Source organism: Pangasianodon hypophthalmus, chromosome 28, assembly GCF_027358585.1.
Source record: "Pangasianodon hypophthalmus isolate fPanHyp1 chromosome 28, fPanHyp1.pri, whole genome shotgun sequence".
Lineage (NCBI taxonomy): Eukaryota > Metazoa > Chordata > Actinopteri > Siluriformes > Pangasiidae > Pangasianodon > Pangasianodon hypophthalmus.
The window spans coordinates 10,306,339-10,320,613 of record NC_069737.1 but is presented as its reverse complement, the minus strand read 5'-3'; the positions used below and the strand labels follow the sequence as shown (position 1 = coordinate 10,320,613).

General features: G+C 38.3%; 1 protein-coding gene across 11 annotated transcripts in view; it reads right to left on the bottom strand.

Annotated features, from left to right (window-relative positions):
- The window catches only part of LOC113544364 (collagen alpha-1(XIX) chain), a 270,413-nt gene that overhangs the window by 151,858 nt on the left and 104,280 nt on the right, over positions 1–14,275 (bottom strand). For all 11 annotated transcript variants that reach the window (XM_053230917.1, XM_053230913.1, XM_053230916.1 and 8 more), the window contains 4 exons: positions 6,528–6,569; positions 3,480–3,557; positions 3,182–3,217; positions 3,021–3,074 (listed from right to left, as the gene is read on the bottom strand). In XM_053230917.1, coding sequence (XP_053086892.1) covers positions 3,021–3,074; positions 3,182–3,217; positions 3,480–3,557; positions 6,528–6,569 — 210 coding nt within the window. The remainder of the gene's footprint in view (positions 1–3,020; positions 3,075–3,181; positions 3,218–3,479; positions 3,558–6,527; positions 6,570–14,275) is intronic.

Sequence of the window (14,275 nt, the reverse complement as noted above, 5' to 3'; positions counted from 1 at the left end):
ACACTGGTAAGGGTACAAGGTACTGGTCCAAAGTACCACAATATTGAACATGAACATTATTGTATTCAGGCATGCTTCAAAATAATGTCACTCTGTCCCATTTGTTTTAAAAATATAAATATTCAAATAATATTTAATAAAATATTAAACTGAATAAAATATTTAAGTAATGTACCTTATTTTGGTCAGATTTGAGGACAACATGTATTTTTCTTGTCAAAAAAACCCAAAATTATGTTCAATGGACAAACACAATAAAAATATTTCAAACACTAAATATTTTAGGATTTTTAAAGGTATTTTGTAATACTCTAAAATAATTTAAAAAAACCCAATATATAGATATAATCATTTAATCAATTATATACTATAATATAAAACCTAGATTTTAATCACTTTAATTAGGAACTTGTAGTGAACAGCATATTTGTCCTATGGTTGTCTCACAAGACTGTATTCAGAGTTACTCACTTAAGTCCAAATATTTGTCATGTCCATTTCCCTTTACTCAGGGAAAGTTGCTCATATAAGAGATAAGTATGCAGCTGTTGATTTTCCCAATCAGTTTACGTAAGTTTACCTACATGGAGTTCACACCTCTGAGGTTGGCAGGTTTTTCTTGAGTAGAAGGGTTCAAGACAAGGTTTTTCAATACCACCCCCACCCCCCCCACCCCGAAAAAAAAAAAACAGGTATAGAAAATGTAGACTAAAGATGGAAATAGCTTTTTTTTGGGTGTAGGATGTATTTTATAACACTCTTAATTGTTGTTGACAAATTAAATAATAAAAATAATAAAATAATACCAATAACGAAGGATAAACGGACCAAGCAATCATCTGCTTTGTTTACAGTTCATTTGAAGTTATTTCAGAATTTTATCCATAAAACATAAAGTCTTTGAGATAAGTGATGTCTCTAATTAAGATGTTGACTCCTCCGATGCCCAATGTGGAAAAAAAAAACTTTTCAAGGCCTTTATATGGATGATACTATTAATTAATTAATGGGTGCCATATTTATGTATTTAAATGTGAAAAACATACAATAATTCTCCGTGCTACACTATAGGGCTCATCTCACTTGCCTGAGTAGAGGAAGGGAGTACTGCATTATGGCCAACTTTAATGTCTGTACCACCTGCTTTGGTTTGCAAGGTCTTCCTAACAACTCTTCCATTCATTTCAAACGGACTTTGAACACCTGCTATGCGGGAACCGCATGACCAATCAAAAAGCTGAATACAAGCACATCATTCCCAAACAGACCAAATGCAGAGTGACAGTGCATCTTATGGAAGTTCCTGGTGTTGTTAATATGTTGCTTGGGCATTGCTAGGCAGTTGCTATGGTATCCCAAGTGGTTGCTAGGATATTGATAGGCAGTTCCTGTTTAATTCCAGGTAATTGCTAGGGTGTGGGCAGGTGATTGCTTTGGTATTCCAGGTGGTTGCTAGAGTCTTGCTAGGTGGTTACTATGGTATCCCAGGTAGTTGCTAGGGTGCTGCTATGTCATTGCCAGGGTACATCAGGCGGTTGCTAGGGTGTTGCTAGGTGGTTGCTACCAAGTTAAGTTTCAAGGATTTCTCATTGTTAAATTGATTGGCTGATGCTGGCCATGTTTATGAAGTAACCACGTCATCACCAAACAGCCACTTATAGACTACAACATAGATTCTGGCGGAAAAAAATTGATAGAAATCAGATAACAATAGTTATTGCTTTGCAATGCACAATCACTAAAGCTCACAGTCAGTAGCACTACATATGAGTCTATCTATACTAACCTGTTTACTTGTTTAACAAATGCACCTCCCTTTAATGAAGCATCAGTCTGGTCCCATTAAGACTGAGTTTGTCAGTAAATATAAAGAGTACAGTCTTTGTTGGAACAATTATCTACTATTTTTCTTTATTAATTACCATTCTACACTTTTATATCTCTTGAACTAATAGTAATAGCCATTTTCATTTTATTTGATCTTCGAAGGAGCCAGCATTGCTTATCTCATTGAGCAAATTGTTATGGATAAAATTATAAATGACACTTCAAGTGAACAACACTTAAAGTTGTAGAATAGCAAATGGGTGCTTGGGTCAACTTTATCCTTCAAATTGTGGGCATGTTTTCCTTATCGGAGAGCACAATGAATTAACAAATATTTTGGCATTACTTGATTAACACAAAATAGTAACATCCCACAGGCGTTACATGATTTTATGTTTTATGATCTTGATTTAGCATCTTATGGCTATATTAACACAAGTAATGGTCAGTGGACAATATTTTATTCATATTTTCAGTGATTCTGATAATTACAACTACAGTGGATATAAAAAGTCTACACACCTCTGCTAAAATTTTTTTTTGCAGTGATGTAAAAAAATGAAAACAAGATAAATCAGATCAGATCTTTTTCTACCTTTTATGTGATATAGCATCCAACAAAATTCAAGTGAAAAACAAATAGAAATGTTTTAGGAAATAAACTTATGTGACTGTGCTCAGAATTAACCAATGGCAAAATTGAAAATACCAGGCAAAAAATTCAGACTATTCATTTAAAACCAGACTGTTTTATAGCTAACCCTGAGGATAATAATATAACAATATCAGATCAACGATTAGAATGTTTTACTCCCCTTCAAAAGACTGAACTAATTTCCACTAATTTGCTGATTAGATAATTGCATGAATCAATAGGTGTACAGGTGTTTCTTATAAAGTGTCCAGTAAGTGTATATTGTTGTCTTGTCTTGCACTATGTTTAATGTATTGTTTAGTGTTATTTATTATTTAGTGTGTTGTTTATTGTTTATGGTTGTCAACTAAATTAGGAGCCAACATTAGGAGCCAACATAACATTCTTATTTTTCTTATGGGTTCGGTAAACAATTTATGATTTAGTGTATAGGGCTAAAATTAGTTCAACACCTGTGATTTTATCTTATGGCTCAGAATGAGAAAATGAAACAGGGAAAGACAGTGAAAAGAAAGGTTCAAAACTAGACAAGTGATACCTGGCTTCCTGGGGCTCCAGGAGGACCTTGTAAACCTGGAGGGCCACGAGGACCCTGACACAAAGAGGCATTTTCTCAATACATTCTTTTCTACGTAATTTAAGTAACACTGCAGAATTAGATAATAATTATAAGAATAAATATACGTCATAAGAATGTACCTCTACTCCTGGCTCCCCCTTTGGTCCCATCATGCCCTTTAGATGTAACAGGAAATATCATTTGGCCACATATTTAGAGGACAGTAGTTTGTACTGTTAAAATGTCTAATTTGAAGTCACTCTTCCTGTGAGGCTTCATATATGAAAAAGAATTCTATCTAAATTTCAAAGCCCTTCAGCCAAAGAACTAGTAAGACAACTTGCAATAGTGATTTATTTGCTTGTATTTTGGTAAAACTGATGTCCATTTAAAATCCAACCGAGGTAAAAATTATATAATGATATAGAATTCTCTTACAGGTGGACCATGAACTCCCACACCAGGTTTTCCTTTCTCTCCTGGCTCTCCTGGTATCCCTGGCATTCCCCTCTCTCCCTAACAGAGAGAAAAGATAAAGGTCTAGTATTTAACATATTAAACACCTTGTTAATCTTATACACCACAGTAAGGTAAATTCGCAATACACTCACCATCCACTTTATTAGGAACACCTGTACATTCATGCAGTTATCTAATCAGCCAATCATGTGGCAGCAGCGCAATGCAAACGTCATGCAGATACAGGTCAAGAGCTGCAAGTGAAGTTCACATCAAAAAACAGAATGAAGAAAAATGTAATCTCTGTGACTTTAACCATGGCATGGTTGTTGGCGCCAGATGGGCTGGTTTGAGTATTTCACAAACTGCTAATCTTCTGGGATTTTCACGCAAATCCCTCTCTAGAGATTCAATTCAATTCAATTCAAAAGCTTATTGTCTATCCCAAATAGGGTAGAAAATTGTCTTTAGACAAAAGACTCAACACACAAACAATACAAATAATCGTCACAACAACACTTTACACTTTAAAAACACTTTTCACTATATATATATATATATATATATATATATATATATACATATATTTTCCACCCACAGAACTGTTGTCCACTCAATGTTTTTTGTTTTTTGGCACCATTCTGTGTAATCTCTTCTCATCCCCTGTATAGTTCTTTCCAGTTACTTCCCTCTGGTAGATGGTATAAAGTGCCTTTAGTGAAAAGGGCCAAGTATAAGAAGACCTTTATCCCAACTGCGATTGGTATTTTAAACAGGATCTTAAAATGAATTTTTTATGTATTACTATAGTTGTGAAGTGATGTGTGTAAACACCTAAAGGTAAAGATAAAGGTCTTCTTATACTTGGCCCTTTTCAAGAAAGGCACTTTATACCGTCTACTCTTTACAACCGTGGTGAGCAGAAAAGCATCTCAGCATACACAAAACATCAAACCTTGAGGTGGATGGGCAGAATACCACAGTGGGTTCCACTCAAGAACAGAAATCTGAGGCTATCTTTGGCACAGACTCACAGAAACCGGACAGTTGAAGATAAAATCATCTGGTCTTTTTCCAGTCTTCAACTGCCCAGTTTTGGTGAGTCTGTGCCAATGATAGTCTGACATTCCTGTTCTTGGCTGACAGGAGTGGAACCTGATGTGGTCTTCTGATGTTGTAGCACATCCACCTCAAGGATTGATGTGTTGTGCATTCTGAGATGGTTTTCTTCTCACCTTGGTTGTAAAATACTCTGATGTTTCTCATCAACAATGTGTTTCAGCCTACAGACCGTCTGCCCACAGGATCTTCTTGTTTACATTCTGAGTAAACTCTAGAGACTGTCATGTCACAGAGATCACATTTTTTCCCCCATTCTGATGTTTGATGTGAAAATTAACTGAAGTTCTTGACCTGTATCTGCATGATTTTATGCATTGTGCTGCTGGCACATTATTAAATGATTAGATAACTGCAAGAACGTGCATTTGTAGAGGTGTTCCTAATAAAGTGGATGGCTAATGTATACATTTACAAATTACAAAGTATTTTACTGAAATATGTTAGCTGAAACATGAAATATGGTACATGCAATAGCATGTACCATATTTCATGTTACAGCTAACATATTTCAGTAAAATACTTATTTTATAAAGTTTGCCTAAATATAATAATAATAATAATAATAATAATAATAATATAAACTCTTCAATTTACTTTTATAATATTGCAAAAAATAACAACTGTGTCCTCAAAAAAACTGATCAAATCAGTTAGCACTAGAATAAGCAGATGGACAGAAAAATAAAGTGGGCATTAGACATCATAGGCATAACTGATGCATTTTTTTTAAACACAAACAGGGCCTTGCAAAGGTATATAACCCCCTAAAAGGTCATCAAATTCATTTGGACTGCAAATTTCTCTTTGATAGTTTGTGCTGTGTCATATTTTATTTTAAAAGACTGACCTCAAAACTAATTAATTTAAAGTGATATTGGTTTTACATAAGAAAATATCCCATGACAAAAATTACTAACTGAAAAATGTTGTCTGTAAAAGTATTCAACCCCTTTGCTTTGGAAGCTCCAAGTTTTCACAGATGAAATACTGTATACTGCCTGAAATGAAGGTGCACCAGTCAACAATATCAAGAGCTCTCCATACAAATGACCTGTACAGGAGGGTGGCTAGAAAGAAAAAAATTCACATCTGATGTCTGGAGTTCAGAATGGTCTAGACTTCAGAGAGACCCAGTTAAAATGTGGAACGGTTTGTAGTCAGATGAGAGGAAAACGGAGCTTTTTGGCCAAAATTCAAAATGCTAGTGTATGAGTGGCACCATCCTAACACTGCCCATTCCTCAACAAACACCATCATAACAGTGAAGTATTGGGGTGGCAGCATCTTGCTGTGATGAAGCTTTTTCTTAGCAGGGACTGGGCATCATGTTAAAATTGAAGGACATGGATGGTGCAAATAAAGTAGATGCTGCAAGACAGCCAGCTTCAGTTTGCTAAAACCAAAAGCTTGGGAGAAACTTCATCTTTCAGCGAGACAGTGATTACAAGTACAAGGCCAAAGCAACACAGGAGTGGTTGAACAACAAAAAGGTGATTGTTATACAGTGACCAAGTCAAAGTCCAGATCTCAATCCAATCAAGAACGTGTGGCGCTATTTGAACATTGAGGGCCACAAGCATCCAAGCAACCAGAACAACCTGCCAGGTGAAAATCACTCCCAAACAGTGTGCTGGTAGGAGCTTACCCCAACAGACTTGAAGTTGTTATTGCAGCAGAAACTGTTTCTAGTACTAGTTTGAAGGGGTTGAATAAAACATTTTTCAGGTTTAACTGAAAACAGTTAACAAGTTTTGACTTTGAAAGTATACTTTAAGAGCATACTGGTTTGCGATAAAAATACTGGCTGGAACAATCTGTGTAAGTGAAATTTGTAATCCAGATGAATCTGATGACTTTTAAGGGGGTTGAATACTTCTGCAAGGCACTGTAACTATTGTGACCCACCTTTGGCCCTCTTGATCCTCTTGGTCCAGGTACTACCTCTGCCTATCAAAAAGCATGTAAAGTCATATTATAGCGGAAACCATGCCTAAGACACTACCAAGAACTAACTTTGAGTTAAACAATGCAAGAAAAAAAGCTCCAATGGACTGGGGTCCCATCCAGGGTTCCCGGGATAGGCACCAAATCCGCCATGATAGATGTATGATAGAGTTTGTTAATACAGAGATTTTTATGCAGTTATTTTTATGCAGTCATTGCAAGACTGATACTGCCAGAACAGAAAGTCTGATTCTGTCAGAAATAATCTTTCTAAATTTATTTCCGTGAAGAAATAGATAAAAATACTGACTATAAGAATTGATTATTATTAGACATCTAACCTGTGATTTGGGTTTTAGTCTTATCTTATCACTAAAGTTCCCACCTCAAAGTTTATTCTTAAAACCTTGTAAGAAACCTGCTGAGAGATACTTTTCTACACTAAAAAAATGACAAATCTGTGATTTTTACACAAAAAAGAAAATTATTAGAATTATTTAATTGCTTTAAGTTCTGTGCTAAATTAATTCATGTAAATATGCAGCTAAAACCCAAAGTGTATATTTTACTTTACAGTTAAATTTAATATTATTTTTGCAAGTGTTCACAAACCAAGAAAAAAACTAGGTTTTTGAACTCAGTTTGCATATGCATGTAAATGTTTTGAAAGATCAAGTGTTTCGGTAACGTTTTCTTGGTTCACTCTTAATGTGAGTCTCAGGCAGCTGTATGTTATATGGTTGGAACGATTTAAGGTGTTAGTGACCATTAAGTAGTAATGATAATTTTTAGATGATGTGTTCTTTTTTGAGATTTATGTACTTCATTTGAGCTTTCTTGCTTGAATTAGATTCTAGATACTAATTATATTAATACTTATAATTACATTAATATATAATTACATAATTTTCTTAAAACAAAGGAACAAAAAAGGATTTACTTGTTTTATATGCACAATTTAACTCAAGTTTGAATAAAATTTACTTATAAAAAAACTGATAGTTAAATTTACTTACATTTTTTAGAGAATAATCCTTGGTGACAGTTAAACCTTACTTAAAATATGCTTTGTTAAATTTACTAAGAATTTATGTGTGGAAATTGTTACCAAGCATTTCTTTCTCACTCTAGTATTTATTTATTTTTTTTAGTTTAAGAAATTCTGGAGTTCACCTTGCTGGTACGGATGATGGAACATCAATAGAAATTATCAGTTAAATATTTTTAAACTGTGTGTAAAGGAACATGTTCACTGTATCTACAAACATTGCAGGAATAACCCTTAAAATTTATAAGTAAAAATTAATAAAGTAATTGCTTGGAGAATTATATGAAAAGCTAGTATTACAAATATTATAAGACTTCCTATAAAACTAAACGACGTAATCTATAAGATGCACAGTTTGCATACATTGACTGTAGGAAATAAAAGGTCCTGATTTATGAATTACTATGAAAATTATTTGAATAACATATCCCTAAATTTGATTTTTTTTTTTTTACAATGGAGCTATAAGGCTAATGCAGTTATAAAGAGATGCTCATAAACTTATATACTATAGTTTAGCAAATGCATACATACTGCATGGCCCAATCATCACACACTTACCTCAAAAGACATGGCTCAGTGACACCATTTACTAACAAATGATAATTAAACTTTTTCTGCATTCCTTCATCTTTTTTTTTATTCTAGATAATTAGCTTTCTGATAAGGCATACTCATTTAAATGGTTTATAGTTGGATTTAAAGTTATGGAATGTCAGAGAGACAATTTAGATTACAACATTTAATTTATTAATGAATGACATTATGGATTTTAATGGTTTATAGTTAGATTTAAACTTATCGAACATTTGAGAGACAAGTTAGTTTCTGTTCTCACTTACATTACGGCTGTACCACCGCCATCTCTCTCTCTCACACACACACACACACACGCACACACACACACACACACACACACACACACAGACACTAAAAGCGCAGCCTGTCATATTAACGAGATTTGAGCATTCAACAGCGCTGTGGTGTGTGTGTGTGTGTGTGTGTGTGTATAAATATATACATATACAGGCAGGTCCGGAAGTATTTGGACAATGACAGAGTTTTTGTGATTTTGCCTTTATACGCCACCACAATGGATTTGAAATAAAACAACCAAGATGTGATCGAAGTGTAGACTTTCAGCTTTATTTTAAGAGGTTCCACAAAAATATGGCATTTACCATTTAGGAATTACAGCCATTTTAAGCAAAATACTTCCATTTTCAGGGGCTCAAAGGTATTTGGACAATTGACTGACAAGAAGGTAATTGACCACGTGTGGTCCATTCCCTCGTTACTTCAAGACAAATGAAGGAGATAAAAGGTCTGGAGTTGATATCAGGTATTGAGTTGGCATTTGGCAGCTGTTCGACTGGAGCTACCAATATGAAGTCCAAGGAGAGCTCAATGCAAGTGAAGGAGGCCATGATTAGGCTGAAAAAAACAACATAAATCTATGAGAGATAGCAAAAACCTTAGGTGTGGCCAAATCAACAGTTGGGTACATTCTTAAAAAGAAAGAAAGCACTGTTAAGCTCAACAACATCGAAAGACCAAGGAAGACAACTAAAGTGGGTGATCGTAGAATCCTTTCCTTGGTGAAGAACAACTCCTTCACAACATCAACAGAAGTCAAGAATACTCTGGAGAAGGTAGGGGTATCATTGTCAAAATCTACAATCAAGAGACGCCTTCATGAATGTAAATACAGAGGGCTTACGACAAAGTGCAAACCACTGGTAACATTCAAGATCAGGAAAGCCAGATTAGACTTTGCCAGAAAACATCTGAAAAAGCCTCCCATGTTCTGGAATAAGATTCTTTGGACTGGATGAAACCAAGATTAACTTGTACCAGAATGATGGGAAGAGCAAATTATGGTGAAAGAAAGGAACAGCTCATGATCCAAAGTATACTACATCATGTGTCAAACATGGTGGAGGCAGTGTTATGGCATGGGCATGTACGACTGTCAGTGGAACGGGCTGACTGGTGTTTATTGATAATGTGACTGCTGACAGAAGTAGCAAGATGAATTCTGAGGTGTATAGGGCTATACTCTCTGCTCACATTTAGCCAAATGCTACAAAACTGACAGGACGCCGCTTCACTGTGCAGGTGGATAATGACCCTAAACATACTGCAAAAGCAACTCAAGACTTTTTGAATGCAAAGAAAAGGAATATCCTTCAATGGCCAAGTCAGTCGACTGATCTCAACCCAATAGAGCATGCTTTTCACTTACTGAAGACAAGACTGAAGGCAGAAAGACCCACAAACAAGCAGCAACTGAAGGTGGCTGCAGTGAAGGCCTGGCAAAGCATCTCCAGGGAGGAAACTCAGAATTTGGTGATGTACATGGGCTCCAGACTTCAGGCAGTCATTGACTGCAAAGGATTTTCATCCAAATATTAAAATTATGGTTATATTTACAATTATGTCACTTTGTCCAAATACCTTTGAGCCCCTGAAAATGAAAGTACTTTGCTTAAAATGGCTGTAATTCCTAAATGGTAAATGCCATATTTTTGTGGAACCTCTTAAAATAAAGCTGAAAGTCTACACTTCGATCACATCTTGGTTGTTTTATTTCAAATCCATTGTGGTGGTGTACAAAGGCAAAATCACAAAAACTCTGTCATTGTCCAAATACTTCTGGACCTGCCTGTAAATATATATATATATATATATATATATATATATATATATATATATATATATATATATATATATTTATATGTACACACACACGCACACCGATCAGCCATAACATTAAAACCACTGAGAGGTGATGTGAATAACATTGATTATTGCATTATAATGGGCCAAATTGTGATGGATAGATGACTGGGTTGTATATACAATATTTATAAAGTGATGAAACCGATCAGAGCACCAGACCTTTACTCTCAAAAACAGCCGAGGTACGAACCAGAGAGCTGAGGCATTGTGCTTCATCAACCTAACCAATGGGCCAACTAGGGGGATAGCAAGCTTGAGCGTGATAGTGATTATGTGACTCTGCGAGCACACCAGTGCCAGCAGCTTGAACACGCCAGCTCAGCGGCAAGGTGGAGAACAAACTAAAAAAGTTGCTGAAGCTGGCAGTGTTCACAGACACCCAATAATAAGGGATGGTGTTCTCTCTCACTAATTCCCAAGTAATCATCTTAGCAAGAGATTCCCCTCGCTATGTCTTGAGGCATCTACTCTGTCTATCACAGTAATAAATCTTCTCTAAATTCTGAACCTCAATAAATCTTCTCTAAATCCTGAACCTCAATAAATCTTCTCTAAATTCTGAACCTCAATAAATCTGCTTTCCTGAAAATACCAACCAGAGTAGCATGATGCCGCTCTGTACCTGGCATAGATCTATGTCCGCACACAGACTGAGGCAACCGGAGACCTTATAAAGGGCTGCGTCCAGGTGTGGCACGTTTATGCCGATTACCTGCATGGGAGCCCAGCACAATAAAAACCTGTGCAGGTGGTCGCAGATTTGCCTTAGAAGGCTTCCATAACATTACATTACCTCCCTCTAGGAACGGCCTCCGACGTTCCCATGCCTGCTTCCTGGTTCCTGCAGAAGTTCCTGATGAGCTCTGGATCCAAAATATGTCGAGCTGGGACTCAAGAGTGTTCCTCCAGACCATACCCCTTCCAGTCCACCAAGTACTGAATGCCCCCCTTGTGGTGGCATGAATCCAAGATACGCCACACTATAGGGGCAGGGGCCCCATTGATAATACGGGCAGAGGTGGGGGCTGGTGGGCGTAGGTCCCCAGAGGACTACTCAGGACCGTTTTTAGTCATGAGACATGAAAGGTGTGGTTAATTCTCATCGTGCAGGGAAATGCTAGACGGAATGCCTCTGGATTGATCCTCCTAAGGATCTTAAAAGGTCCAATGTATTGTGGGGCCAGTTTATTGGATGCTACCTGCAATGGTAGGTCCTTGGTCACCAGCCATATCTGCTGGGCAGGATGGAAATTCAGACCTGGACACCGCCTCCAATTGGACGAACAGGCCATTCTCTGAGTGCCTGCTTGCAGGGCTGCTCTGGCATTCCGCCAGACACTGTGACATCAGCACACCATCTGCTCTCCCGCAAGGACTCCCACGTCCTCCTCCTGCTCAGCAAAGATGGGTGGAGGATAGCCGAACTGGCACTCAAATGGCGACATGCCCAGGAAAGAGTGCCACAGCGTGTTATGAGCCCATGATCCAGATCCCATGATCCAGATCATGGTTGACCCTTTCTGTCTGGCCATTAGACTCAGGGTGGAAACCTGAAGACATGCTAACCGTAGCCCCCAAAAGGTGGCAAAAGGCCTTCCAGAACTGACTGGCAAACTGTGGTCCTCGGTCCTAGATGAGATCTGTGGGGAAGCTGTGCACCTGAACCACGTGCTGCATGAGAAAGAAAGGTGAGACTTTATGGCCAGGATTTCCCGGTTCCTCACATCAAAATTACTCTATGCTGGGGTAAAAGTATGCACATTGATGCAACTTTTGGTCGGGTTGCACACAGGTTGGCGTCCACCCCTTTATCTGAGGAGGAGAATGCAGTTTACACCCTGCCCCAAGATCCTGCTGAATGGAGCAAGCACTTTGGGGTCAGCCCAACTGGAAAGGGTTAAAACCCCCTGACACAAAGGAAACACTGAGTCTCATCCATCCACATCATCAAAAGTCTCTTCAACTAACATCTTGAGAGAGACTCCATCCACAAACCAAGAGTTTCTTCAACCAACATCTCAAGAGTCTCTTTCAATGGCTGCAGGAGCTCTCTTCCAACAAGCTCCAGAAGTTCTCATCCCTCGATATCACAAGGAAATCATGCTCGCTCCGAGACTCTGCATCCAGCCTGGTTCCTGCAAAGCCTCCAACTCCCTCCTTTGCACGGCTGTGAACCACTCATCAACGTTTTGCATCCTGCCTACGAGACTCTGCCAGGTTCGCTCTTCACTCTGTTTATCATCCTTATTGGTCTTCCAAGACACTACTTAAGGCCAACCAGCCTGCCGACCAATCACTGGAAAACCCCTCCAAAAAATGATGCAACGAGGGAATCTCTGGCAACACAAACACAAGTATAGTACCTCCAGATTCTAGCTGAACTGGTGCATTTTTACAAAGCAGAGGTTAAACGGATAAGTTGATGGTTCATTCAGGTCATGGTCTAAGAAACAGCATACAAACCTAGAAACTCTGGACTTCATTCATTCTCTGTTCAAAGCCATTTTCACTCCTGTTTTTGTGTGTGCATGAGATTAGTTTCTGTGTCTTAGAATAATGTTGTGCTCTCGTCTGTAACGTTAGTTTATCAGTGTCCGTGGAGGCGTGAAGAGAAGCACACAGCAAAGATAATCCGTTGCAGGAACCTTATATGTAAAGCATAACTTTACAACAGCGGGGTTTATGCTCTTGCCCAGAGCTGATGGGTTTGACTACAACCATGTGCACCGGAGCCTGCGAGCATACTGACGCTAACATAAACAAACAGTGAACTATTCCCCGCGTAATGACGTAACAGCATCTAATTGGACAATACAGAACTCATTATTAGTACATATAAAATAACTATAACTCAACTTATATTTAATTAACTAACACTATAACACCCCCCTTTTTTTTTAGCTTGGTAGAGTCCCTTCTGCACTACTGAGAGTGAATAGTTAACTTTTCTTCTTTCTTTCTTTTTTTTTTTTTTTTTTTTAGTCCATATAACGACTTCGGGCCTGAACAAGTCGCCCCCTTTTTGTCTTCGTCCCTTCTTTTCCACAGGAATCTGGATCACTGTTAGAATCTTTTGACAGAGTTGTCGGGAGGTGAAGTGTTTGACGCTTCTGCCGCGGTGACTACAGGTTCCTGGGCAGTTTTTGGAACCAACGAGCCTTCCTCAGTGCCGGTGTATTTCCGTCGCAGCCGCTGCATCCAGGTAGGGACGTGATCACTTAGATAGGGTTGTAAATGATCATGATGCAGTACTCTCTCAATTCGTCTGTCTTTGACTCGGTAGAGCACTGGTCCAAGGCATTCTGTGACGACGAATGGCCCCTGCCATGGAGCTTGAAGTTTTGGACTGTACCCCTTTTTCCTGCTACTGACCTTCACTAAAACAAGATCACCCACTTGGTAGGACTTCTCCCTGGCTCGTTACAGACCTTCTTCTGGCGAATCTGAGCAGAGTGTAAGTTCGGACGTGCTACTTGATGAGCATGCTGCAGGTTAGCTTGCAGTTCATGAACAAACTCAGGTGTTTCTCTAGCTTCCCTGGTAACTTCGGTTGTCCTTAACCAGATGTCATGTGGCTGGAAAACTTCTCACCCCAGCATCAGCTGATTTGGTGTGAAACCTGTTGCTGAATGCACAGTGCTCCTGTACGCCGCAGTGAGTAGGGGAAGATGTTCATCCCAATTCTGCTGACTTTGATCCATGTAACACCGTATCATCTGCAATAACGTTCTATTGAATCTTTCCACTTGCCCGTTTGAAACTGGATGGTATGGTGTGGTCGGGGTCTTGGTGACTTGTAACAGGCGACAAACTTCATTGAACAGTGAGCTCTCAAAGTTCCATCCTTGGTCAGTGTGAATTTCAAGGGGAACGCCAAAGCGGGAAATAAAGTCAAACACCAAACTCTTTGCAGTTGTCT